This window comes from Staurois parvus, unplaced genomic scaffold (assembly GCF_062004578.1).
Source record: "Staurois parvus isolate SC_StPar_1 unplaced genomic scaffold, SC_StPar_1.0 ptg000165l, whole genome shotgun sequence".
Classification (NCBI taxonomy): Eukaryota; Metazoa; Chordata; class Amphibia; order Anura; family Ranidae; genus Staurois; species Staurois parvus.
The window spans coordinates 12,187,606-12,212,468 of NW_028317961.1; the positions used below are offsets into that span (position 1 = coordinate 12,187,606).

At 39.3% G+C, this 24,863-nt stretch overlaps 1 protein-coding gene across 2 annotated transcripts in view; it reads right to left on the bottom strand.

The window, feature by feature from the left end:
* Positions 1-24,863, bottom strand: part of MAP3K5 (mitogen-activated protein kinase kinase kinase 5) — a 278,572-nt gene that overhangs the window by 40,978 nt on the left and 212,731 nt on the right. For both annotated transcript variants that reach the window (XM_089676223.1, XM_089676222.1), the window contains 2 exons: positions 15,367-15,494; positions 3,407-3,543 (listed from right to left, as the gene is read on the bottom strand). In XM_089676223.1, coding sequence (XP_089532349.1) covers positions 3,407-3,543; positions 15,367-15,494 — 265 coding nt within the window. The remainder of the gene's footprint in view (positions 1-3,406; positions 3,544-15,366; positions 15,495-24,863) is intronic.

A 24,863-nucleotide genomic window follows, 5' to 3' on the forward strand; every position in this document is an offset into this window, starting at 1 on the left:
TTTCCATCAAGATTAGCAGCACAACTAACAATCCCTCTCCTCATGCCAGGGTGCTACATGTAATCCTGAACTCTGACCTCTCCATCCAGCCCCACATACAGTCAATGTTCAAATGATGCCATCTTATCCTCCATAACATTTAAATATACACTACACAAGCTACTAATCCACTCACTTGTTATCTTTTGCTTTGATTACTGCCTGTGCTGATTGACTGCCAGTTTTCCAGCAGGACCCTTCGACAAAAGCTGGTCTATCTACCGACCGACTTCTGTTGGACAGACAAGGCTACACACAGAGGAATTTTATCCATGCATGGCCAGCGTATAATTCACCTTCCTATCTGCTCAGTATCTGCCAGCCTGTTCTACTAATCCCCCACTGGCTTCTGATCACCAGTGAATTCTGATCAATAAATAAAACAACTCTACCCTAATTTACAGTATCTCACAGAAGTGAGTACCTCCCTCACATTTTTGTAAATATTTTATTATATCTTTTCATGTGACAACACTAAAGAAATGACACTTTGCTACAATGTAAAGTAGTGAGTGTACAGCTTGTATAACATGTAATGTGAAAATGTCCAAATTGGGCCCAAAGTGTCAATATTTTGTGTGTCCACCATTATTTTCCAGCACTGCCTTAACCCTCTTGGGCATTTAGTTCACCAGAGCTTCACAGGTTGCCAATGGAGTCCTCTTCCACTCCTCCATGACAACATCACAGAGCTGGTGGATGTTAGGGACCTACTGTTTTAGGATGCCCCACAGATGCTCAATAGGGTTTAGGTTTGGAGACATGCTTGGCCAGTGCATCACCTTTACCCTCAGCTTCTTTAGCAAGGCAGTGGTCGCCTTGGAGGTGTGTTTGGGGTTGTTATGTTGGAATATTGCCCTGTGGCCTAGTCTCCGAAGGGAGGGGATCATGCTCTGCTTCAGTATGTCACAGTACATGTTGGCATTCATGGTTCCCTCAATGAACTGTAGCTCCCCAGTGATGGCAGCACTCATACAGCCCCAAACCATGACACTCCCACCACCATGCTTGACTGTAGGCAAGACACACTTGTCTTTGTACTCCTCACCTGGTTGGCACCACACACGCTTGACACCATCTGAACCAAACAATTTATCTTGGTCTCATCAGACCACAGGACATGGTTCCAGTAATCCATGTCCTTAGTCTGCTTGTCTTCAGCAAACTGTTTGCGGGCTTTCTTGTGCATCATCTTTATTAGAGGCTTCCTTCTGGAACAACAGCCATGTGGACCAATTTGATGCACTGTGCGGCGTATGATCTGAGCACTAATAGGCTCACCCCCACCCCTTCAACCTCTGCAGCAATGCTGGCAGCCCTCATACATCTATTTCCCAAAGACAATCTCTGAATATGACGCTGAGCACGTGCACTCAACTTCTTTGGTTGACCATGGCGAGGCCTGTTCTGAGTGGAACCTGTTTTGTTAAACCGCTGTATGGTCTTGGCTTCTGTGCTGCAGCTCAGTTTCAGGGTCTTGGCAATCTTCTTATAGCCTAGGCCATCTTTATGTAGAGCAACAATTCTTTTTTTCAGATCCTTTAGGGAGTTCTTTGCAATGAGGTGCCATGTTGAACTTCCAGTGACCAGTATGAGAGAGTGAGAGCAATAACACCAAATTTAACACAATAATGGTAGAAGTCTAATGCGCTGCCAAATAAAAACCTAAAGAACACCAATGTAATCACCCAAAATGTTTTCCACCACTAAAGAATAAATGTAAAAATAGTGCTGCGCTAACAAATGTTGATAATAATATACTAAATAAATATAAATCCTCAAGAAATCAATAATAAATACATAAATAGTGTCAGTGTATATACCACATAAACATATAATGTGAAAGAGGTCCACATATCAAAACCTCAACATAGGTGATATAGAATATGGGACCAATAATAAAATATTATCAATATTTGTTAGCGCAGCACTATTTTTGCATTTATACCAAATTTAACACACCTACTCCACATTCACACCTAAGACCTTGTAACACTAACGAGTCACATGACACTGGGGAGGGAAAATGGCTAATAGGGCCCAATTTGGACATTTTCACTTAGGGGTGTACTCACTTTTGTTGCCAGCGGTTTAGACATTATTGGCTGTGTGTTGAGTTATTTTGAGGGGACAGCAAATTTACACTGTTATACAAGCTGTACACTCACTACTTTACATTGAAGCAAAATGTAATTTCTTCAGTGTTGTCACATGAAAAGGTATAATAAACTATTTACAAAAATGTGAGGGGTGTACTCACTTCTGTGAGATACTATACATAATCTCAAAGTATCAATCAAACTGTCCTCTTCGCTCCTCCCAAGACCTGATCTCTAGCTATTTATCACCACTCGCATGATTGCCTCCAGGACTTCTCCAGAGCCTCTTCCTCCCTCTGGAACTTCCTACCCCAATCTGTATGGCTAGTTCTTGCTCTATCCACCTTTGGGCTATCTCTGAAAACTCATCTTTTCAGAGAAGCGTATCCTGTCTCTGCCTAACAACTGAACTTTTACCTTCTCCATCAACTTATGTTCCCCCTAGTTGTAAACTCTTTCCTTTAAATCGTACGTTCCAACAAGCAGGGCCCTCCTAACCCTCTTGTCTTGATTTGTATTTTAACTGTACTGTCCCCCTATATATTGTACAGGACTACATAAACTGTTGGTGCCATATACATCCTGTATAATATTAATATTCCCCAATCATTACGCTGAAGTAATCAAAAGAAGGGGCTCAAATTCCAAGAGCAACAGCTTACAGAAATTGTTGCTATAACAGCAAGAATGGTATAATGAACTGTAATTTTAAAACAGCATGTTCAGGGCTATAAATTTACCACATCTTATGCAGAGGAAGCCTACATAAAGGATATCCCCTTTATCCTCCATTCAAAATTAAATGTTTGGCTAGAGTTCTTCTAATATTTCACTTAACAGCAACCCATTATGCTTGTGAAAAAAAAAGCTATATGCTTTTCTACATATAATTAAAAATATTCTGATTTTACATTCCTGATACAAATAAAAACAATGATAATTACACCCTACAAGTGTAAAACTATTTACCGGTCAGTTTGAAGTTCTCATCTATAGGTGATAAAACAAGTCAATATCTTTGTTGTCATATTGTAAAACACAAAATCTAAATCTAAAGTAGTATCAGTCGCTTTGTTGGCCTCCATAGTTTTTCTGGATACAGGTCAAAGATTTGGATAAAAACAGTGCTGATTATTGCTTTGAGCATTTTGACATTTTGTTTTTCTTCTTTACATGAACTGAACTACGGTACTTGTACCACACATACATAAAAATTGTTAACTGACTCTTTCGATAAAAAATCAATACTTAAAATACTTTGTACTGACCTTTATATCTCGATGAACAATCTGATTGTCATGAAGATATTTTAAACCTTCAAGAATCTGTTTGGTATAAAAGGCAATTGTTTGTTCATTTTGTTTCAGAGGTCCCCATTTTGATCGCAGAAGAGCAGAAAGGCTTCCTGTAAATTTCAATAATATATATATATATATAAATGCAGGCTCCTACCAAACAGTACAGAATAGTCCACCAACTGCATTCCGAAGGTACAGTCATGGCCAAAAATACTGGCACTGGCCCCCCTGCATTTCTGTCATATAATGACCACTTCACCCAGAAAATTGTTGCAATTACAAATGTTTAGGCATTCTCATGTTTATTTCTTGTTTTGTATTGGTATGCCACAAAAAAGTGCAGAAACAAAAAGCCAAATCTGACACATTCCACTCAAAACCTCAAAAATGGACTGGACAAAATTATTGGCACCTTCTCAAAAGTCTAAGAAATAATTGCATTCCAAGACTGTGATATTCCTGTAATTTGTAATTAAACTCACCTGTATCAATTAACAGGTGCTGACAATGCACAAATCACACCTGCAACCAGTTAAAATGGTGACAAAATTGACTCAACCTTCCTGTTGTGTGTTGTGTGCCACATGGAGCATGGAGAAGAGAAAGAGCAGCAAAGAATTGTCTTAGAATTTGAGAACAAAAATTGTGGAAAAGCATGGACAATCTCAAGGTTACAAGGCCATCTCCAGAGATCCTAATGTTCCTGTGTCCACTGTGCACAACAATGTTAAGAAGTTTATAGCTCATGGCACTGTAGCTAATCTCCCTGGATGTGGACAAAAGAGAAAAGTTGATCAAAGGATTGTTCGAATGGTGGACAAAGAACCTCAATCAACTTTTAGACAAATCAAGCTGACCTTCAGGCACAGGAGACTACTGTGTCAGCTCGCACTATACGTCACCATTTGAATGAAAAGGGACACTATGGTAGGAAACCCAGGAGGACCCCACTGCGGACACAGAAACATAAAAGAGCCAGATTGGAGTTTGCCAAAACCTACCTGAGGAAGCCAAAATCCTTTTGGGAGAATGTGCGGTGGACAGATGAAACAAAAGTACAGCTTATTGGTAAAGCCCATCATTCTACTCTTTTCAGAAAAAGAAATGAGGCCTTTAAAGAAAAGAATACAGTCCCTAGAGTCAAACATGGTTGAGGTTCACTTATGTTTTGGGGTTGCTCTGCTGAATGCAGGCACTGGAGGTCTTGACCGTGTGCAAGGCATTATGTAATCTGAAGACTACCAAAGAATTCTGGGGTGCAATGTATAGCTCAGTGTTAGAAAGTTGGGTCTCCGTCAGAGGTTCTTACAGCAGGACAATGACCCACATGTCAAAAAGCACCCAGAAACTGTTTCAGACAAAGCGCTGGAGAGTACTGAACTGGCCAGCAATGAGTCCAGATCTCCATCCCATAGAGCACCTGTGGAGAGATCTCAAAACAGCAGTTGGGAAAAGGAACCCTTTTAATCTGAGAGACCTGGAGCAGTTGGCGAAAGAAGAGTGCTCCAAATTCCAGTAGAGAGGTGTAAGAAACTCATTGATGGTTACAGGAAGTAATTGATTTCAGTTATTTTTTCCAAGGAGTGTGCTACCAAATATTAAATTAAGGATACCAATAATTTTGTCCAAACTGTTTTTGTGGTTTTGTGTGGAATGTGTCAGATTTGGCTTTTTGTTTCTCTACTTTTTTGTGTCATACCAATACAAACAAAAGAAGTAACTGTGAGAATGCGTAAATATTTGTAATTGCAACACTTTTGTGGGCGAAGTGTTGCATTATCTGCCAGAAATGCAGGGTTGCCAATATTTTTGTCCATGACCAAATATTAAAGTTGTTCCAGGCTGATTAAAGTTGTTCAGTTATCCGATTACAACAGATTTTACCAGTACCTTCAGCTGACACACGCTCTCTCTACTACTAAATTCACTATATTAACCCTCACTAAGACTACGTCAGTTGAAAAAAATGCTCATGCAGAGGTCAAGAAGGGACTTGCATTGTATGTTTATGCCTCCCTTTAGGATAGTCTGATTGGCAAAATTGTACTGCCTTATAGGAGGGGATGGGAAACAGCTCTTTGGGAAATAACGGAGGAAATGTGGCAGTAATGGGACAAGTAGTTATACCTTTTCTATCACCTACCCCAGAGGTTGATGCAACTGTTCATAGTTCACCGTACTCATCTAAAAATGTTTCAGTTGCATCATAGGGATAATTACAAATACCTGAGATATCTGGACAGACCAGATGACCTGCTACATATGGTCTGGAAGTGTCCCACGTTAATCTGTTATTGGAAAGCCATAGTTCATACCATAAATACACTATATATTTACTGGAAGATGAACTGTTTTCTCCAGCGATTTTGACCCCTGCTTCTAGATGGTTTTATTTGTAAACTCATAGCATTGAAGTGGATTTCTCTACAACTCCCTACACTGGAAGAATGGTGCAACCAAGTAAATTTTATTCTCCTGAGAGAAAAATTGATTTACCAACATAGGGGATGCACCCAGAAGTTTAATGATTGTCCACTCCTTGTTTAGCCCCATTGTCTCTTGTCACACAAACTATTTCAAAGGTGAACAAAAACTAACGTTAGAAGGAAAAAGTACTATACTGCATAGGCATGCTGTTCTACGCAGAGATGTTTGTAGTTGAGTAGTGATGATCTGGGGGAGGATTTGGTGATTGAGGATTAATAGTGGAATGTATTGGATAGGATATAAATTCTTAGGAAGAATATTCAGAGACCCCCTATTCAGGAAATAAAATTATTATTATTTGTAATACATTTAGGGTCTGTTCACACTCCATGAGCGTTTCCGGCACTGCACGTGGGTACATCTAATTGATGATGGCACTCCAAATACATCTTGCAAATACAGCAGCCATCAAACCACATGCGATTTACAAAAGTATTGCACTACTTTTTGCACATTCCAGAATGTGAGGGACCACATAGGAAGTAGTATGAACCAGTCCTCAGAATGGACAGGTACAGTTTGGAATTGACAACTCAAGAAAATGTAAACACGGCATTATATCTGTCTTTGCTGTATCAGACAAACATGTTTGCTTTATGTTCTTATGTTCATACTATGGAAGCTATGGAAACTGTTTATGTGGATTGTTTGTTTTCTACATCAAAGTTATAACACAATAAAAATTATTTTGAAAAAACAACTAGTACTGAATAGTGATTATGCCTTGCTGCTTCTTCTCTCATAGTAATGTAATAAGTCTGTTTGGACTGATTGAAAACAGATATATACAGTATATAATGTTCAGTATATGTTTATGTTACTTTTTTATCTCAGCAATCATTCAATCATTCAGCAAAGATAACTACCCTTCTCTGCCATACCAATTGCCACTGAAGAGATAATCTGCAAATATACATATATTAAACACATTATGATACTAAAGTAGAAGTTGGTAAAAATGTGGAAATCAAATTTTTTTACAATCCAAAACTGCTTTTGTTAAATTTTACATTGATTAAAAATATGTACTTCTTTTAAAGCACATTCGCATGGAAACAAACTACTGTCCGTGGACACCTGCCAGTCCATAGAAGTCTATGGATGGACCGATGGGGTCTGCCTGAGAAACGGACAGGCAGACCCCATCAGTCTGCTCGTGTGAAAAGGGCCTTAGGCATTTTTAATGATCCGCTAAAAAGCTAGCAAACACAAATATTTAAGGTATACTAACTAAAGGTTAAAAAAAATCTGCAAAAAAAAAAAAAAACCCACAAGGGATTGGGGGTTAATAAATATTGGGATTAAACGGAAGCTTAACAGGGAGTTAGCATTAACTAAGAATAAAGCCAACAACTGTAGCAATCATTCGTAAACACCTATCCCTGCTCACTGCTTTTTAGAGTGACAGCACTGCCTCTGTTGCTAAAACCCTCTCAGTATGTGCTGCAGTGTCTGGGAGAGCGAATGTGTGAGACACAAATGAAGAAGGATCTGGCTTCATCAGGAAAATCACATACTTTTTTTGTTTACTTTCTGAAACTTGTGCATCTCATAGTTACTGGATATGGGACGTGTTTAGACTGTCATAAGGAACCCTTTATGTTTACTGTAGTTCTATGTTATAACATCTGCAATAATTTATTTTCCCAGATGTGCAATGTGAGAGCAACTCATCATCAAGAACATATCAATGCATAACAGATATGCTAACTGAACTGAAAATAATCAATATTCTGGCAGTATCTTTTTATTCAAAATGATACAGCACTGTACGTACCTTGTTTGTAACATCAACACATGGGAAGCGATTTACTAAAGGCAAATATGGTGTTCATTTTGCAAGGGAATTTGCACTTTGCAAGGGAATTTTCCCTAATTTCACTTTGCAAACAATACCCAATAACATAAAAGTAAAATAAAAACAAACATCACTTTCCATTGCACATGATTGGATAATGGAAGTCAGCAGAGCTTCACCTCTAGTGACCATGCTAGTGAGAGCTTTTTTCTCCAATATGTGCAGAGATTATGTACAGTCAGGTCCATAAATATTAGGACATCGATGCAAGTCTAACATTTTTGGCTCTATACACCACCACAATGGATTTGAAATGAAACTGCAGACTTTTGCCTTTAATGTGAGGGTATTTACATCCAAATCAGGTGAACGGTGTAGGAATTACAATAGTTTGCATATGTGCCTCCCACTTGTTAAGGGACCAAAAGTAATGGGACAATTGGCTTCTCAGCTGTTCCATGGCCAGGTGTGTGTTATTCCCTCATTATCCCAATTACAATGAGCAGATAAAAGGTCCAGAGTTCATTTCAAGTGTGCTATTTGCATTTGGAATCTGTTGCTGTCAACTCTCAAGATGAGATCCAAAGAGCTGTCACTATCAGTGAAGCAAGCCACCATTAGGCTGAAAAAACAAAACAAACCCATCAGAGAGATAACAAAAACATTAAGCGTGGCCAAAACAACTGTTTGGAACATTCTTAAAAAGAAGGAATGCACCAATGAGCTCAGCAACACCAAAAGACCCGGAAGACCACGGAAAACAACTGTGGTGGATGACCGAAGAATTCTTCCCTGGTGAAGAAAACACCCTTACCAGAGTGAATACAGAGGGTTCACCACAAGATGTAAACCATTGGTGAGCCTCAAAATCAGGAAGGCCAGATTAGAGTTTGCCAAACGACATCTAAAAAAGCCTTCACAGTTCTGGAACAACATCCTATGGACAGATGAGACCAAGATCAACTTGTACCAGAGTGATGGGAAGAGAAGAGTATGGAGAAGGAAAGGAACTGCTCATGATCCTAAGCATACCACCTCATCAATGAAGCATGGTGGTGGTAGTGTCATGGCGTGGGCATGTATGGCTGCCAATGGAACTGGTTCTCTTGTATTCATTGATGATGTGACTGCTGACAAAAGCAGCAGGATGAATTCTGAAGTGTTTCGGGCAATATTATCTGCTCATATTCAGCCAAATGCTTCAGAACTCATTGGACGCCGCTTCACAGTGCAGATGGACAATGACCCAAAGCATACTGCAAAAGCAACCAAAGAGTTTTTTAAGGGAAAGAAGTGGAATGTTATGCAATGGCCAAGTCAATCACCTGACCTGAATCCGATTGAGCATGCATTTCACTTTCTGAAGACAAAACTGAAGGGAAAATGCCCCAAGAACAAGCAGGAACTGAAGACAGTTGCAGTAGAGGCCTAGCAGAGCATCACCAGGGATGAAACCCAGCGTCTGGTGATGTCTATTCGTTCCAGACTTCAGGCTGTAACTGACTGCAAAGGATTTGCAACCAAGTATTAAAAAGTGAAAGTTTGATTTATGATTATTATTCTGTCCCATTACTTTTGGTCCCTTAACAAGTGGGAGGCACATATGCAAACGGTTGTAATTCCTACACCATTCACCTGATTTGGATGTAAATACCCTCAAATGAAAGCTGACAGTCTGCAGTTAAAGCACATCTTGTTTGTTTCATTTCAAATCCATTGTGGTGGTGTATAGAGCCAAAAATGTTAGAATTGTGTTGATGTCCCAATATTTATGGACCTGACTGTACATGTTAAGTGCTTATTTTGAAGACTATGTGTATTTAAGGTGCTACCGGCAAATAATCATCAGAATAAAATCAGCAGTTTTTGCTTTCTATTTAGACTTTTGGCCTTAGAGCAGCAAATTGCTGACAGTTCTCAGGAGGTTTTGACACGGCTGCATGTCTGTAAACTGCAGATAACTACAAGTGGTGATGCATACTGTGAGTTTACCCTTAGGTCTGGATCATATTTTTGTGCTTCACAATTGATACAATTTTTGCAATCATTTTACATTAGAATGCATATAAAACACATGCATAGTAAAATTTTGTGCATTTTGCATGCAGTTTGATTCATCTTTAGAACAGATTCATTTTTATAGTTTACAGCAAAAATAAATGCAGTAGACTGTGTTTACTATGCTTTAGTTTGTGAATGCATAGGAAGCCGCTCATCACAGAACACTTCCAATTGATTCACTGTCCAGTGCAGGTGCATCTGGAGAGAAACGGACTGGGGAATCTCTGTCCTCAGTCCCTTTCTGTTTCAAAAGTGAGATATCAGGCGTTTGTTTAGACCCGTCATATTTCATCAAAGCCCCCAATGGTGAGAGAAAAAAACTGTAAAAAAAAAGTGCAAAAAATAATGAAATTTAAAAAAATAAAAAATAAAAAGAAGTAAAAAAGTACAAATAAAAAACTACAGACACCATCCACTGCCCTACTGACACTATCCTCTGCCTATTGACACTGTCCACTGCTCTACTGGTGCTATCCCCTGCCCTACTGACACCGTCCACTCACTGTCCACTGCCCTACTGATGCCGTCCACTGCTCTGACACCATCCACTGCCCTACTGACACTGTTCACACACCAGTCACTGCCCTAACACTGCCCACTGCCCTACTGACTGACACTGTCTACTTTTATGGTAGGCTAAGTTTATATTTTTACAGTGACATTTATTTTATTATATTTTTCTAAGTTTTCCTTTCTATTTAGTTAGGTCTATTTAGTTATTTTTTTTTAAAAAAAGGGTGTCAAACCCTGGTTATCTTTGATCTCTTTCATGTTGTTCAGGTAGATCTCTACCTCTCGAAGGTTGCCTACCCGAGTGTGTAATTGTTCCAGGACACTAAGTGTCATTTCTGTCTGTTGCCCATTTCTCTGCTATCTGCATGAATCACTTCTGACAAGTTTTCTTGACACCAAGAGGTAAAAAGGTGACAGGGGAGGGAGCTCTAGCACACAGCCTAAAAATTGACAGCCTCAGCTCTGGTCCTGTGTGCTGTGTAGGGGGTGTGTTCCTTCCCTCCAATCAGGGCTCAAATTTCCCTCACTGGGATCTGTGACTTCAGCTCCCTGCCCCCCACTTCTCTGATCCTATGTAAATTCTGCATTTTAAATGCATGTAGAAAAGAAAAGGCTGCAGATAAACAGGCACAACCTATGTAGGAGGATTTGTTTAACTTCTATGTAATACCTGAGGCCAGTCACTTCACTGGGCATATGTAAAGGTTTACAACCGTTTTACGTAAATTTCTCTAAACTAGTGTACATCAGTCACAGACAGTTAATGACAATTTTACTGCAAATTGGGATAAAAAGTTACAATGGGATATACAGTTCCTTGAAAAAGTATTCATACCCCTTGAAATTTTCCACATTTTGTCACGTTCTAACAAAAAATGTAAATGTATTTTATTGGGATTTTATGTGATAGACCAACACAAAATTGTGAAATTGAAGGAAAATGATAAATAGTTTTCAAAATTTTTTACAAATAAATATCTGAAAAGTGTGGCGTGCATTTGTATTCAGTCACCCCCCAAGTCAATACTTTGTAGAACCACCTTTCGCTGCAATTACAGCTGCAAGTCTTTTTTGGTATGTCTCCACCAGCTTTGTACATCTAGAGAGTGCAATTTTTGCCCATTCTTCTTTGCAAAATAGCTCAAGCTCTGTCAGATTGGATGGAGAGTGTCTGTGAACAGCAATTTTCAAGTTTGCCATCTCACCTGGATTTAAGTCTGGGCTATTCTAACACATGTATATGCTTTGATCTAAACCATTCCATTGCAGCTCTGGCTGTATGTTTAGGGTAGCTGTCCTACTGGAAGGTGAACCTCCGCCCCAGTCTCAAGTCTTTTACAGACTTGCAAAATTGCCCTGTATTTGGCTCAGTCAATTTTCCCATGATGCTGCCACCACGTTTCATGGTGGGCATGGTGTGTTCAGGGTGATGTGCAGTGTTAGTTTTCCGCCACATATAGTGTTTTACTTTTAGGCCAAAAAGTTCAATTTTGGTCTTATCTAACCAGAGCACCTTCTTCCACATGTTTGCTGTGTCCCCCACATGGCTTCCCGCAAACTGAAACTGGGACTTCTTATGGCTTTCTTTCAACAATGGCTTTCTTCTTGCCATTCTTCCATGAAGGCCAGATTTGTGGAGTGCAGGATTAATAGTTGTCCGGTGGACAGATTCTCCCACCTGAGCTGTGAATATCTGCAGTTCCTCCATAGTTACCATGGAACTCTTGACTGCTTCTTTGATTAATGCTCTCCTTGCCCGGCCTGTCAGTTTAGGTGGATTTCCATGTCTTGGTAGGTTTGCAGTTTCGCCATACTCTTTCCATTTTTTCGGATGATGGATTGATCAGTGTTCCATGAGATATTCAAAGCTTGAGATATTTTTTTATAATCTAACCCTGCTTTAAATGTATCCACAACTTTATCACCGACCTGTTTGGCGTTTTCCTTGGCCTTTATGCTGTGGTTTGTTCACTAAATGTTCTCTAACAAACCTCTGAGGGCTTCACAGAATAGCTGTATTTATACTGAGATTAAATTACACACAGGTGGACTCTATTTACTGATTAGGTGACTTCTGAAGGCAATTGGTTCCACTAGATTTTAGTTAGGGGTACTAGAGTAAAGGGGGCTGAATACAAATGCACAACACATTTTTCAGATATTTATTTGTAAAAAATTTTGAAAACAATTTAGAATTTTCCTCCCACTTCACAATTATGTGCCGCATTGTGTTGGTCTATCACATAAAATCCCAAGAAAATAGATTTATGTTTGTGGTTGTAACATGACAAAATCTGGAACATTTCAAGGGGTGTGAATACTTTTTCAAGGCACAGAATAGCACAGAAGACACTTAAAGTTGAACTTCAGGGACATTTCAAAACTACCTTTGCAGTGGGGCACCCCTCCGCACTGCAAGGGTTAAATTCTTCTTTTGCTCTAGGGTACTGTTAAAAAGCAGTTTTACTTATCTCATTCCTCGCACCTCTGGCAGCTGATGCTCTCCTTTTTCCCCTGACGCTCCAGGTTGTGGGTAGGCCTCCAAAGTCCTCATTTACAATGAAGGAATGTTGGTCCTGCATGATACATGATGACTTCAGAGTGTAACCGACAGACAGCGTGCCAATGAGGAGCGGCTTTGGGGGCATAGGTTGCACTAAGAGGACTAAACTAAAACGGCTTTTAATGATCCACTGGAAGAACATAGGCATTTAACACTGGCAGTGCCCAACTGCAAGGGTAGTTTTAACATTTCCCCCGAGTTCACTTTTAAAGCATGAGAACATCTTACCTAAAATTATGAGAGACTTGCAGTTTTGGGGCAGCTTGTAGAGACTTGCCCTTTTGTGACACCAGGAAGATTTTGCAAAGCTTTGATCTGTTAGATGAGTGTCCATATAGTGTAACAGTCTACTTGATTGAATGTAAAAAAAATAGATTTTTTTTTCTGGTAAGCTAGCAAATAAAGGCTACCTATAGAAATTAGATTATGGTCAACATAGCGGTGGTCAACAGAAACAAGACATTTTGGTCTGTACTGCTTGAAATTTTTGCCCATTTTCCATCGGACTAAAGATCTTTTTTGCATGTCAATTTTTTCTATCTTTAGGCATAACAATGAACTTACATGATAAATATTTTCATCACCTGAAAACATAATATCTTATTATCTGGTACCACTTAGTGTGTATTTTTTTCCAGGACAAATCAATTATGCTAATGATAGGATCTTACATACTTTCATTCTAATAAGTTTGTGCAGGTCATTTGACACCTTATATTTACAGCAACATTATGTGTTTGCTTTTCTCTCTGTCCTCTTATATATATCTCTAGACACATAATCAAGGGCCTGTCTAATAATAACAGCTGCAATTCAGCAACCACAAACCACTGCATGACTACCTGCCTGTGTCTCATCTTACACTCTGCTACTGTATGTGTTCTGCTCTTCAACCAAATGATTTTCACTCAGTCATTATGGTAATTGCTACCACACACTTCAGACCTCATCAGTTTCTGAAATCTCTTTAGACTAATGAAAATGACCGCTTCTAGCATTTCTCAGTCTCTCAAACTTTCCACTGGCAGTGACAGCAAAGCAAAAAACTGAAAAGTCACTGAAAGAAACAGTGATTGGGCAAATGCACAAGAAAGAAATGACCTTTATCAATTAAATTTTTGCTGAACATAGATATGTAGTTTGTGGAAAGTAGCTTCTCCATTTACTTGAATCTATAGTCATCTTTTTGTCTATACATGACATAGAAAATAATATAATCTAAAACAGTGGTTCTTAACCTTGTTGGAGGTACTGAACCCCACCAGTTTCATATGCGCATTCACCGAACCCTTCTTAATTGGAAAAATAAAATATGATTTTTAAAATTCAAAACATAGGTATATATTTAGGTATATATTTATACATAGGTGCACAAAATGAACAAAAACATAATAATGAATATTTACTGCACGAATCATATGAGTCGGGTGTGGGTCTTCACCTCCGCCGAACCCAAGACTGACTCACCGAACCCCTGGGGTTCGATCGAACCCAGGTTAAGAACCACTGATCTAAAAAGAAAAGCCTAGATTTCCCTCAAAAAACAATTACTTTGTTATTTTAAGTATCAAAGTTATCACTGAATAAACAGGACCACCGCAGAAATGTAAAAATTGCTATGGTCCGTAAAGCCAGGTACATACAGGGCAAATATTGGCCGAAATTAGCCAGTTCGACAGAAACCAGCCGACTTTCGACCCATGTGTACAGCTGCCAATACAAAAGAAGCCAGTCTCAAGACAGGGTCTGTTGAACAGGCATGCTGGAAAAGCAGCATCAAACTGGCATTCGAGCAGCATTTGCAGACAATGGCTGTGAGCGCTGTTCAATGTGTTCTGGCAGGGGGATGATACCCATGTCAGAACACAATAGCGCGACAGGGGGATTGCTGCACTAGCACGCTGAGTTGAACCAAAGAATACTTCTTATGTGTCTCTGTTCTTTGATTAAAAGTGTATGTTACCCTATTATTTCATATTCCTGATATGTACATGCTGTATCATGTACTTGTGTTAAAAAAAATATCCTGTTCTCTTTGTATTTCTTTGTTTGGAATTCTTGGCGCTTCTGCCAGTCCTCCTGCTTTAATATTTCAAACTGACCCTGCTAGGCATACAAGTACATCCATCTCAGCGTGGTCAGTTTTCTGACTGCACTGGGAGCACAGGTTGCCTGTCATCCAATGGTCAGAGTTATGCTGCACACCCCCCTCACCCTCGCACAGCTCTTCACTGGGAAGATCAGCGTACTGCTGCTGTTATGCTGTTTATCTGCTGAGCCCCGCTGCAGTCTCCACCCCTACCTCTCTAAGCTCCTTATACTGCTGAGAACAAAGATTATGTTATAACTTATAAAAAAAAAAAAAAAAAAAAGGTATTTATAATATATAAATATATATATACAGTATATTTATACACATCCATAAATGCTCTGTCTTGCATTTCTATTTTAAATAGAATGGATTGGTTTACAAGGTAAAGGTTCACATATATTTTGAATAAAACTTACCTCCTGGCACCTGTTCCATAAATATCTTAATAAAGCGATTTTCACTGAACGAGCCTAAATATTGGACAATGTTTTTGTGTTTCAGGTGCCTGTGAAGTGCAATCTCTTCATGAAGTGGTTGAGAGTACCTAGAAGTAAGGAAATATATTTAGTATTTTTTATTTGAAGGTGCACCTTGAATATAATGGTAAGTGCAAAACATTCTAGATACAATAACAAAGCAGGAACATGCCCACAACAGACTTTACGAAATAAAATGCACAATACAAGCCCTACAGGGAAACTCTATAAAGTAACACACAGCTTCTGAAGTTAAACAACAAGGTTCAAACATGCTGCAAAAATACTGCTTCATTTATCTAACACTCATTCCCTATGTTGCAAAGTTTAAAACAAAAACCATTAGGTACGTTTCACACAAAGGGTCCGATCAGATCCATCTGTAAGTTTTTCAGGTGGACCTGATTGGACCCTCTATTCACTCTTATGGCCCGGCGGGTGTAAATGGACTTGTCCCTATTTACATCCGCCTACCTCAAAACTGATCAAGTCCACTAAAAAGAAAAACGAAGGGCATCTTTTCCCTTCTGTCTAGGTAGATCAGATCGGAGGGCAGCTGGGTGTAAATGGACAGTGGAGTTTGTTTACACTCATTGGTCCATAGAGCAGAGCAGGCTTGGTCCATGTTCGCTCTGCATAAACTAAGAGGACACCGACCTGTCATCCGCTCGCTCTGCTCTGACCAGCAGGGAATCAGCAGACAGATCCCCTGCTGATCCAAGTGGAGTCCGCGTGTGAAAGGGACTGTTTGCCAATAAAGACAAATCTGTTTGTTCTACTGAAATCCTCATGTTTCAAATATCTTTTCAGAGACAAACTGTAAAACAACTGAAAGGAAACTATTACTGGCTAGTCTCCTATGGAGAGTACTATACAGTCTAAGTACATTTGCTTGTCTTTTTTCTCTGCCAGTGTTTACAACATGGTTCTGCACAACTCTGGCAATTACATGAGTCATTTTATCACAAAAGTACATGTGTGGAGCAAAATCGACAGGTATGCCAAATAAAAATCCACTGTTAACTTTGAACTAATGACACCTACAAGGCAAAATCAAAAAGCTTTTTTTAATAAATGAAAAGCGTACACAGTCATGTTTTTCACTGTATAAGCAAAAACATAAACATTTCTTCCCACTCATCTACATTTTTTGAATAGATTTTTTTTAAATCAGAAAAGTGTCACTTTTTTTTTCTTAAAGTGTTACTAAACCCACAACAGTAAAATCAGTCTGTATATGTAGTAAAGCATGCTTGTTATACTCACTACCTAACAGGTTAATCCCCTGCATTGTGTAAAAACATGGGTTGATCCTGTCTTCTCTGATCCTCCCTTTCTTCCAGTGCCCCCCTCTTATCTCCTGATAAGACATACGGAGTCACTCTGCACATGCTCAGTTTGGTGTGTATTGCTAGGGGTTTTTTTTTTTCCTTGGGAGAGCGTATGTGATCAGCACAGGGACAATCAGCACTGTCCAGATGGAGATCAGGGGTCCTGCATCTTCCTAGAGCAGAATGAATACAGCTCCTACAAGATTTAACCAGTGCTGGGCTGGACACTGATAGAAGTCACAAGGCTGCTCTAACTGCTGATGAGAAAAGGTATTTAGCAGTTTATATTTACTAAAATAATTGCACTTCCATGTTCTGTGTACTGTGGGAGACAAGATATAGTGAATGCAGGGTCCTGGGTTTAGTAACACTTTAAGTTCTAATCTGTAAGGGCAGTAAGTTACAGGTACTGGTCAACATCAATCTTGTACTGCGTGACTTGTACTGTGTCTCTCACACAAAGCCATAAAGATGGAAAAGCAGAAGTGAAAACAGCAGCTTCAGACTGTGTAAGACTGAGGTAGTTGTAGGATTTTCACGTGAGAATATCACAGGAAGATGTGACACCTAAAATGTATTTTTCTGTTAGGAAGGATTGAAACCTCTGTCAGGTTTTAGCGCTTTCTTCGTTCCTGTTAGGAAAACGTTATCTATCTTGTTGTCCTGGTGACTACTGTCACCAGGACTGCAAATGAGGTCAAATCCAAAATTTTGAGTTTCCACCAAAAGAGGGACATAAAGAAGAAATTTCCAATGGAAGCATTGGTGTGACCCAGGAGATGTTACAGCTCAGACAGCATCCAAACACAGGGTCTGGCTATATCCTCTGTGACTTCAGAACCTGAACTGCTGTTTACATTTTATATTATACCTCCCCTTGCAGGAGTATACTACAGTTATGAATACAAGCATTGTGCTTGTTCCTAACAATTTGGCCATTATAACCTGAATTTTTACCTAAAGTGAACAGCAGGAAATTAATTTACAAGTGTAAACATTCGTAAACACAACATTTTATGTGTGCCGCTAGTCTGAAGGCCTTTATTTAGAATTCATTCAAAGCATAAATTGGTTCTAAAGCCTAAGTATTCGTTACCTTAATGCATTCCTTGCATTTCGGTAAAAAAAAAAAAAAAGTAAAAAATGTTTAGGTAAAAGTACTGCTCCCCCCATACTCACTTCTGCCCCCCCTTTCAATTACCTGAGTCCTCAATCAATCCAGCTCTGTGCCCATGTGCAGAAAATCTCGCCGCTCACTTTTCAAGTCTCCCAGGCTTTGCTGAGGCAGCAGAAGTCATTGGCTCTGACTACTGTCAGTCAAATCCTATGATGAGGGAGCAGAGGGTGGAGCTGAGCTGCAATGTCTGTGTCTATGGACTTACCTGGCTTGGGATCGAGCCCACAGGTGTGCCACCATAGAAAGTGGCTTTGTATGGTGGCACACCGAGAAGAGGAGGAGCCAGGAGCATCAGTGGGGGAACCTGAGGAGAGAAGGTTTGGGGCTGCACAGAGCAGGTAAGTAAAAACCTGTTTGCTACGTAACAAGAAAAACAACTTTTAAGTTTACAATTACTTTAAAGCAGATTTTTTTAGGGCTGGATCACACCACAGAAACGCAGTCTGGATGTGTTCCGGATGCGCTTCTGTATGTGCATTTCTGATGTGCTCCGGTTCATTTTTCCCCCTCTCTTTTTCTTCAACTTAAATAAGGACATGTGCATTCCGGTGCATTTGTGCTGCGTTTAGGTGCACTCCCGTGCGTTTTTTAGGCATTTTACTGCATTCCAGTACAGTTCAGTGTAGAAAAAATTCAGTATGGTCTATTTTTTTTTCTGGAACTGGAACGCACTGGAACGCAGTAAAATGCCTCAAAAACGCACGGTAGTGAACTATGCCATTGTAAACCATGTAAATTACTATCAATTAGTTTTTGATGCAGAAAAAAAATGCACTGGACTGCATGTGGTGTGAACTGGCCCTTAATGTTTTCTTTCATCTTTCTTTTTTCCAGCCATTAAATCTGTTGTTTTTCAAAAGAACAAGCTCTCTTGCAGTTACAGGAACGAGACAAACTGTTTAACACCGGCTTTTATTTACTTATTTATTTATATAAACTCTTTTCCCCAAATGGTAAAAAACTGTTTGCTGTTATTTATTATAAAGTGTCAGCTGGAGTTTGGCTTCAATATGTTGGTGTATAAATCTGCTAGTACATCTAACACTGCCTTCCTTTGCAACTGACAATGCTGCTGTTCAAAGGTGCCCCAGATGCTCCTTCATTCAGAGTGGGGGGCACTATAATACAGGAGGTGTGATCCTGGCCAGATCACCAGGTGAAAACAGAGGGGAAAAAAGCCTAAAAAAAAGAAAAATAATTCAGCCACCACATCTAGTTATTAGTAAGTTGCAACATACACTATATTGCCAAAAGTATTGGGACCCCTGCCCTTACACACACATGAACTTTAATGGCATCCCAGGCTTAGTCCGTAGGGTTCAATATTGAGTTGGCCCCACCCTTTGCAGGTATAACAGCATCAACTCTTCTGGGAAGGCTCTCTACAAGGTTTAGGAGAATGTTGACCATTCTATCAGAAGCAGATTTATGAGGTCAGGCACTGATGTTGGAAGAGAAGGCCTGGCTCGCAGTCTCCGCTCTTCACTGGAACGAAGGGGCCAAGCTTAACCCCTGAAAAACAACCCCACACCATAATCCCCCCTCCACCAAACTTTACACTTGGTACAATGCAGTCATGCAAGTACTGTTCTCCTGGCAACTGCCAAACCCAGACATGTCCCTCGGATTGCCAGACAGAAAAGCGTGATTCGTCACTCCAGAGAACATAGAGTCCAGTGGATCTAGAGTCCAGTGGCGGCATGCTTTATACTACTGGATCTGATGCTTTGCATTGCACTTGGTGATATAAGGCTTGGATGCAGCTGCTCGCCCATTGCATGAAGCTCTCTACGCACTGTTGTTGTGCTAATCTGAAGGCCACATGAAGTTTGGAGGTCTTTAGCTATTCGCTCTAGAGAGAGCTGGCAACTTCTGCGCACTGTGCACTTCAGCATGCATGTTTACTATTGTTATGCCATGTTTTTTGGTATCTAAATAAGAACTTTTTTGGTTTTTTTTAATGCATTACTTCTCTAAGCTCTCTTTTAATAAGATGCTGGAGATAAAAAATGCTAAATGTTTACTATTGTTATTTATTTTATACAATGTTTTTGGCCATCAAAAGAGGCACTATTTTATTTTTCTTAATGCCAAACTTCTCTACGTTCTCTGCTGGAGATAAAAAATACAACATGTTTATAGTAACTATTATTCCATGTTTTTTGGCATAAAAATAAGCACTTTTTCCTATGCTATACTTCCGTAAACTAAACTTACATCTTTTAAAAAAGACTTTACTTACCAAAGTCTCTTTTTAAAGATGCAGGAGATAAACAAAAAAAAATACAAAATGTTCACTACAGGTTTAAAGCTGTAAAACTTGATATTTTGATTGCACCCTATTGCTATTAAGCTATTGCTGTTATGTTTAAATTGACATAATAAAGCTATGTTATAATTGCAGTTTTTTATATTATGGACTCTTTATTCTAAAGAAAAATTTAATTTCAGAAGCTTTAAGGGGCCGTGGTTGTTGGCAGGGCTGGGGGCAGGGTTGGGTGACAGGCCGGGGGTGGGGTTGGAGGAGGACCTGGGCAAAGTTGGGTGGGGCAACTGGTGGAGAGTAAGGTTTGTGCCTGGCTATTAGGTCTAGACTCGGAACTTTAAGCCCTGCAGTAAAGCATGCTTGGTATACTCACTGTGGAACCTAAGAGGTTAATCCCCTGCATTGTGTAAAATGGTGTTTGATCCTGACTTCTCTGATCCTCCCCTTCTTCCAGTGCCCCCCTCTTATCTCCTGATAAAACATATCATGTTGAGTCACTCTGAACATGCTCAGTTTGGTGTGTATTGCTAGATAAGTTGTTTTTTTTTTCTTTTTCTTGGAAGAGTGCATGTGATCAGCACAGGGCCAAGCAGCAATGTCCAGACAGAGGTCAGGGGTCCGTCATCCTTCCAGAGCAGAATGAAAACTCCTCCTACAAGCTTTAACATGTGCTCTGCTGGACACTGATAGAAGTCACAAGACTGCTCTAACTGCTGAAAAGAAAAGGTATTTATCAATTTATATTTACTCAAATAATTGCATTTCCATGTTCTGTGTACTGTGGGAGACCAGATATAGTGAATGCAGGGTCTTGGGTTTAGTAACACTTTAAGTCTGTCTGGGATTACATGAAGATACAAAAATATCTGAGGCAGCCCACATTAACAGAAGATCTGTGGTTAGTTCTCAAAGATGTTTGTAACAACCTTCCTGCCGAGTTCCTCCAAAAACTGTGTGCAAGTGTACTCAGAATTGATGCGGTTTTGATTGCAAAGGGTAGTCAGACCAAATATTGATGTTATTTGAATTTCTCTTCTGTTCATTTGCATTCCATTTTGTTAAATGATAAAAATAAACTATTAGCGCTCATCTTTCTAAAGGCATTCTTCATTTACAGCATTTTTTTCACATCTGCCTAAAACTTTTGCACAGTACTGTACATTTTTGGCTTTGAGTTTAATACCGCTTTACCAAGATCAGCACAATGTTCTCTACTAAGATCTGTCAACATGAACTGGCAATAACCTGTATTGCCTCTTTAGATGCTTTTAGTGAACACAAATACAATATTCCTCTTTATAATTATACTAATTTAATATACTCTGTTCTGGCTTAAGCTAGCATTATACACACTAGACACAATAGATATGATCTCCTAGTAGATCTAGTTCATAGGAATGCATCATGCTATAAAAGAGAACACATTAACCCCCATGCTTTACAATGCAGACTTTCAGACTTATTCAAACCCAATACAAATTCTTGCTGGCGTACTTCTACACTGGCACACTTTGTACTTTTTGCTTGTTTTTTCCCTCCCCCATGCTGTGAGCAACTAGATGAGCCTAGGGGGGACTGGTAGAGTACACGAGCCAAAAAATAAATAAACAGAATATGAATGATCTCAGCTGTGTCACAGCGCACTGTCTTTAAAGTCGTGACTTGCATTCCACAGAATATATTCCACAGCTTTTTCTCTCACATTCTAGATATAATCAATATACATTTAAAAAAATGTTTTCGGCTTACATACAATCATATAGAAGTGTAGGAAATAATTAACACAAATGGATGTTTATTACTATTCAGTTATATGAGTTAAACAGATTATACCTAACTAGTCTTATTATGGTGCCTATACACTAGACGAAAATTGTTCGAAAATCAGTCATTTGGACAGTTCATTCGTTTTTCGTCCAGTTAATGGGCACAAATCAGTAGTTATGTTTTTGAGCAAAAAAATCGAAGGTAAAGTTTGGAAAACGTCTGTCGAACAGAAGATAAATTGAAAGGTCATTGTGTTTCTCACCCGTTAAAAGTCAAACTATTTGAATTGCACAAAACAAAGAAAAAAATAGATTTATGTCCAATGAACGATTTCTTGTTCGAATATTGGTCATTACCTGATGGCAATATTGCTTGCTCTCGCGACCGTGTTGTCGTTTTTCGGAAATGCGTTAGATTTTTTAACTAGTGTATGATTAGCATTACAGTGTCTCCTTCTGAAAATAATACTCGTTGGACTGTCATGCTGATTGAGTGGCTTTCTACTTATACAGATTAGCAGTTCTGCTTGATTCAGACTTTTTGGATCTGGAAGCATATTTCAGGTCAGTGTCCAAAAATGATAAAATATGAAACAGTGCTTGCCTGCACTAAAACCGGTGTACACCCCCCAATATATGTCACTCTTATAAAGGTGTAATGTGCAAAACTCCAATCTCTATTTCTGCCTAGAACACTCAAAAAATATCCTTAAACATACAATAATATATATAAAATATATTATATAATATAATCAATGTGCAAATTATACATAACACCCCCATACATTAATGAAAGTGCAATGTACTCAGAAGGGAGCAATAAGTGCAGTAAATGATCAGCATTCACTAATATAATGTGCAAAGGGTCATCAATTACCTTCACTTATAAAGTGCATATAAACAGTGCAAAATGGAAGCGGAAGGACGCCCAGAGGACAGCAAGTGACGAAACGAGTAGGGCAGGGCTTTGGAGGTGACGTCACCATGCACAGCGCGACTGGAGACAACCTGGTACCTGTTTATACCTTTATACTTGTGTCAGTGGCGACACTTGACAATGAGTGGTTTTATGAATTTTTATACAATTAATTAGCCTGTTGGTTTTATGCTATAGAAGCTCTCTTCTTTTCCTTTTGAGTGAGTAAGAAATACAAGTGTGCTGTTCTGAGAACCCTGAGATATTAAGACCACAGAAATGCAGAGCATTACTCATAGAGCAAAATGCGTTTTTGCTGGTTTATGATTTGACGAGCATATCGCTCTGGTGAGTTTGTTTAATTCATTTGGTGGTGGAATAGCACTGTTTTGTGGTGTTAAAACGATGCAGAAGTTTATTTTGCACTGGTGGACTGTTTTATGTTATATGGACACTACAATCGATAAGAAATTATTAAGAGTTATATGACATTTCTATAATTTTGCATTTTATTTGAGCAATTTAGGCTCTATTCCAGCATACTGCACAATTTTTAAAAAATAAGTGGATGTTATATTATTGTTATAACATGTTATATGTTCTGTATCATTTTGTACTTTATAAGTGAAGGTGATTGATGACCCTTTGCACTTTATATTATTGAATGATGATCATTTACTGCACTTATTGCACTTTTTTTGAGTACATTGCACTTTCATTAATGTATGGGGTTGTTATATATAATTTACACACTGATTTTTTGTATGTCTAAGGATATTTTTTGAGAGTGGCAGGGATAGAGATTGGCGTTTTGCACATTACACCTTTATAAGGCTACGTTCACACTTGCCTTGTTAGCAAGCAGCAGACAGGCGTTTGGGAAGCGTTTTTACCGTTTCCCAAACGCCTGGGAAAACTCTGCACATTGCAGCACATAGTGCTCTTCAAATGGGAGCATTAGCGTCGTGTTGCCTCGCGTCGCGGCAAAACGGACGCCTCTGGCCGAGTCAGGAGGAGTTGAAGCCTCCTATTCAAGTCTATGGTGCCGCTCCGCAAATTCCCAGCCGGCGTTTGCGGTGCGGTTGAGACACGGTTGTGGGGCGTTTGCAGAGCGTTAACACCATTCAAACTTCATTATAGGTGTTTGTGGGTGTTTTTAACGCTTGGCAAACGCCTAGCAACCACCGCTAAACCGCACAAGCGGCGTTTGGGGAGCGTTAAAAACACTCCGCAAACGCCGGACCAACGCTTGTCAAATGCTATAGGGGCATTTGGCAAGAGTTGGAAAAACAGTCAAGTGTGAACGAGCCCTAAGAGTGACATATATTGGAGGGGGGGGTGGGGTGTTAGTGCAGGCAAGTGCTGTTCCACATTTTATCAGTCTTGATTGATGATGGTTAAATCATTCAGAATAGCAGCTGCCGGGAGTGATTAGGTTGATTGATTTTTTAGCACTGTGTTTCCTGTGACGCAGTCCGTAATATATTTATATTACACGGTGTCCAAAAACAGTGAAGCAGCAAACAGCCAGGAAATTAGCATTTTCAGAAAGTGATCAGCAATGGCAGCCCCTGCATTTATGCCACAAGAGTTTTCTTTAATGCTAATAGGTCAGTATGTTTTTCAATAAAAAATAATGAATTACTGTTCTATCTGCAGTTTACTTTGCATTTGTAGCTATTTTACTAAACTAGTAACAGAGAAAGAGTACGTCTGGTTTCTAAACACTACCCTGCAATAAAAGAGGTAGTATACTTAAGCTGGCCAGAGATGTATTGTTTTGTTTTCCAAAAATGGGCTGAATTTAAAAACTACCAGTAATTCCTCTATCCACACAATCGAGGTGAATAAAGTAATCCTCTATTCGGAGACATTATATTCTGACAATGGGATTCTTCCACTGTCGGAACACACTGATCAGTGGCTGCAGCCGCTGACCGAAAATACATTTTTCAACAAGCCTGTTCAACAGAAGTTGATT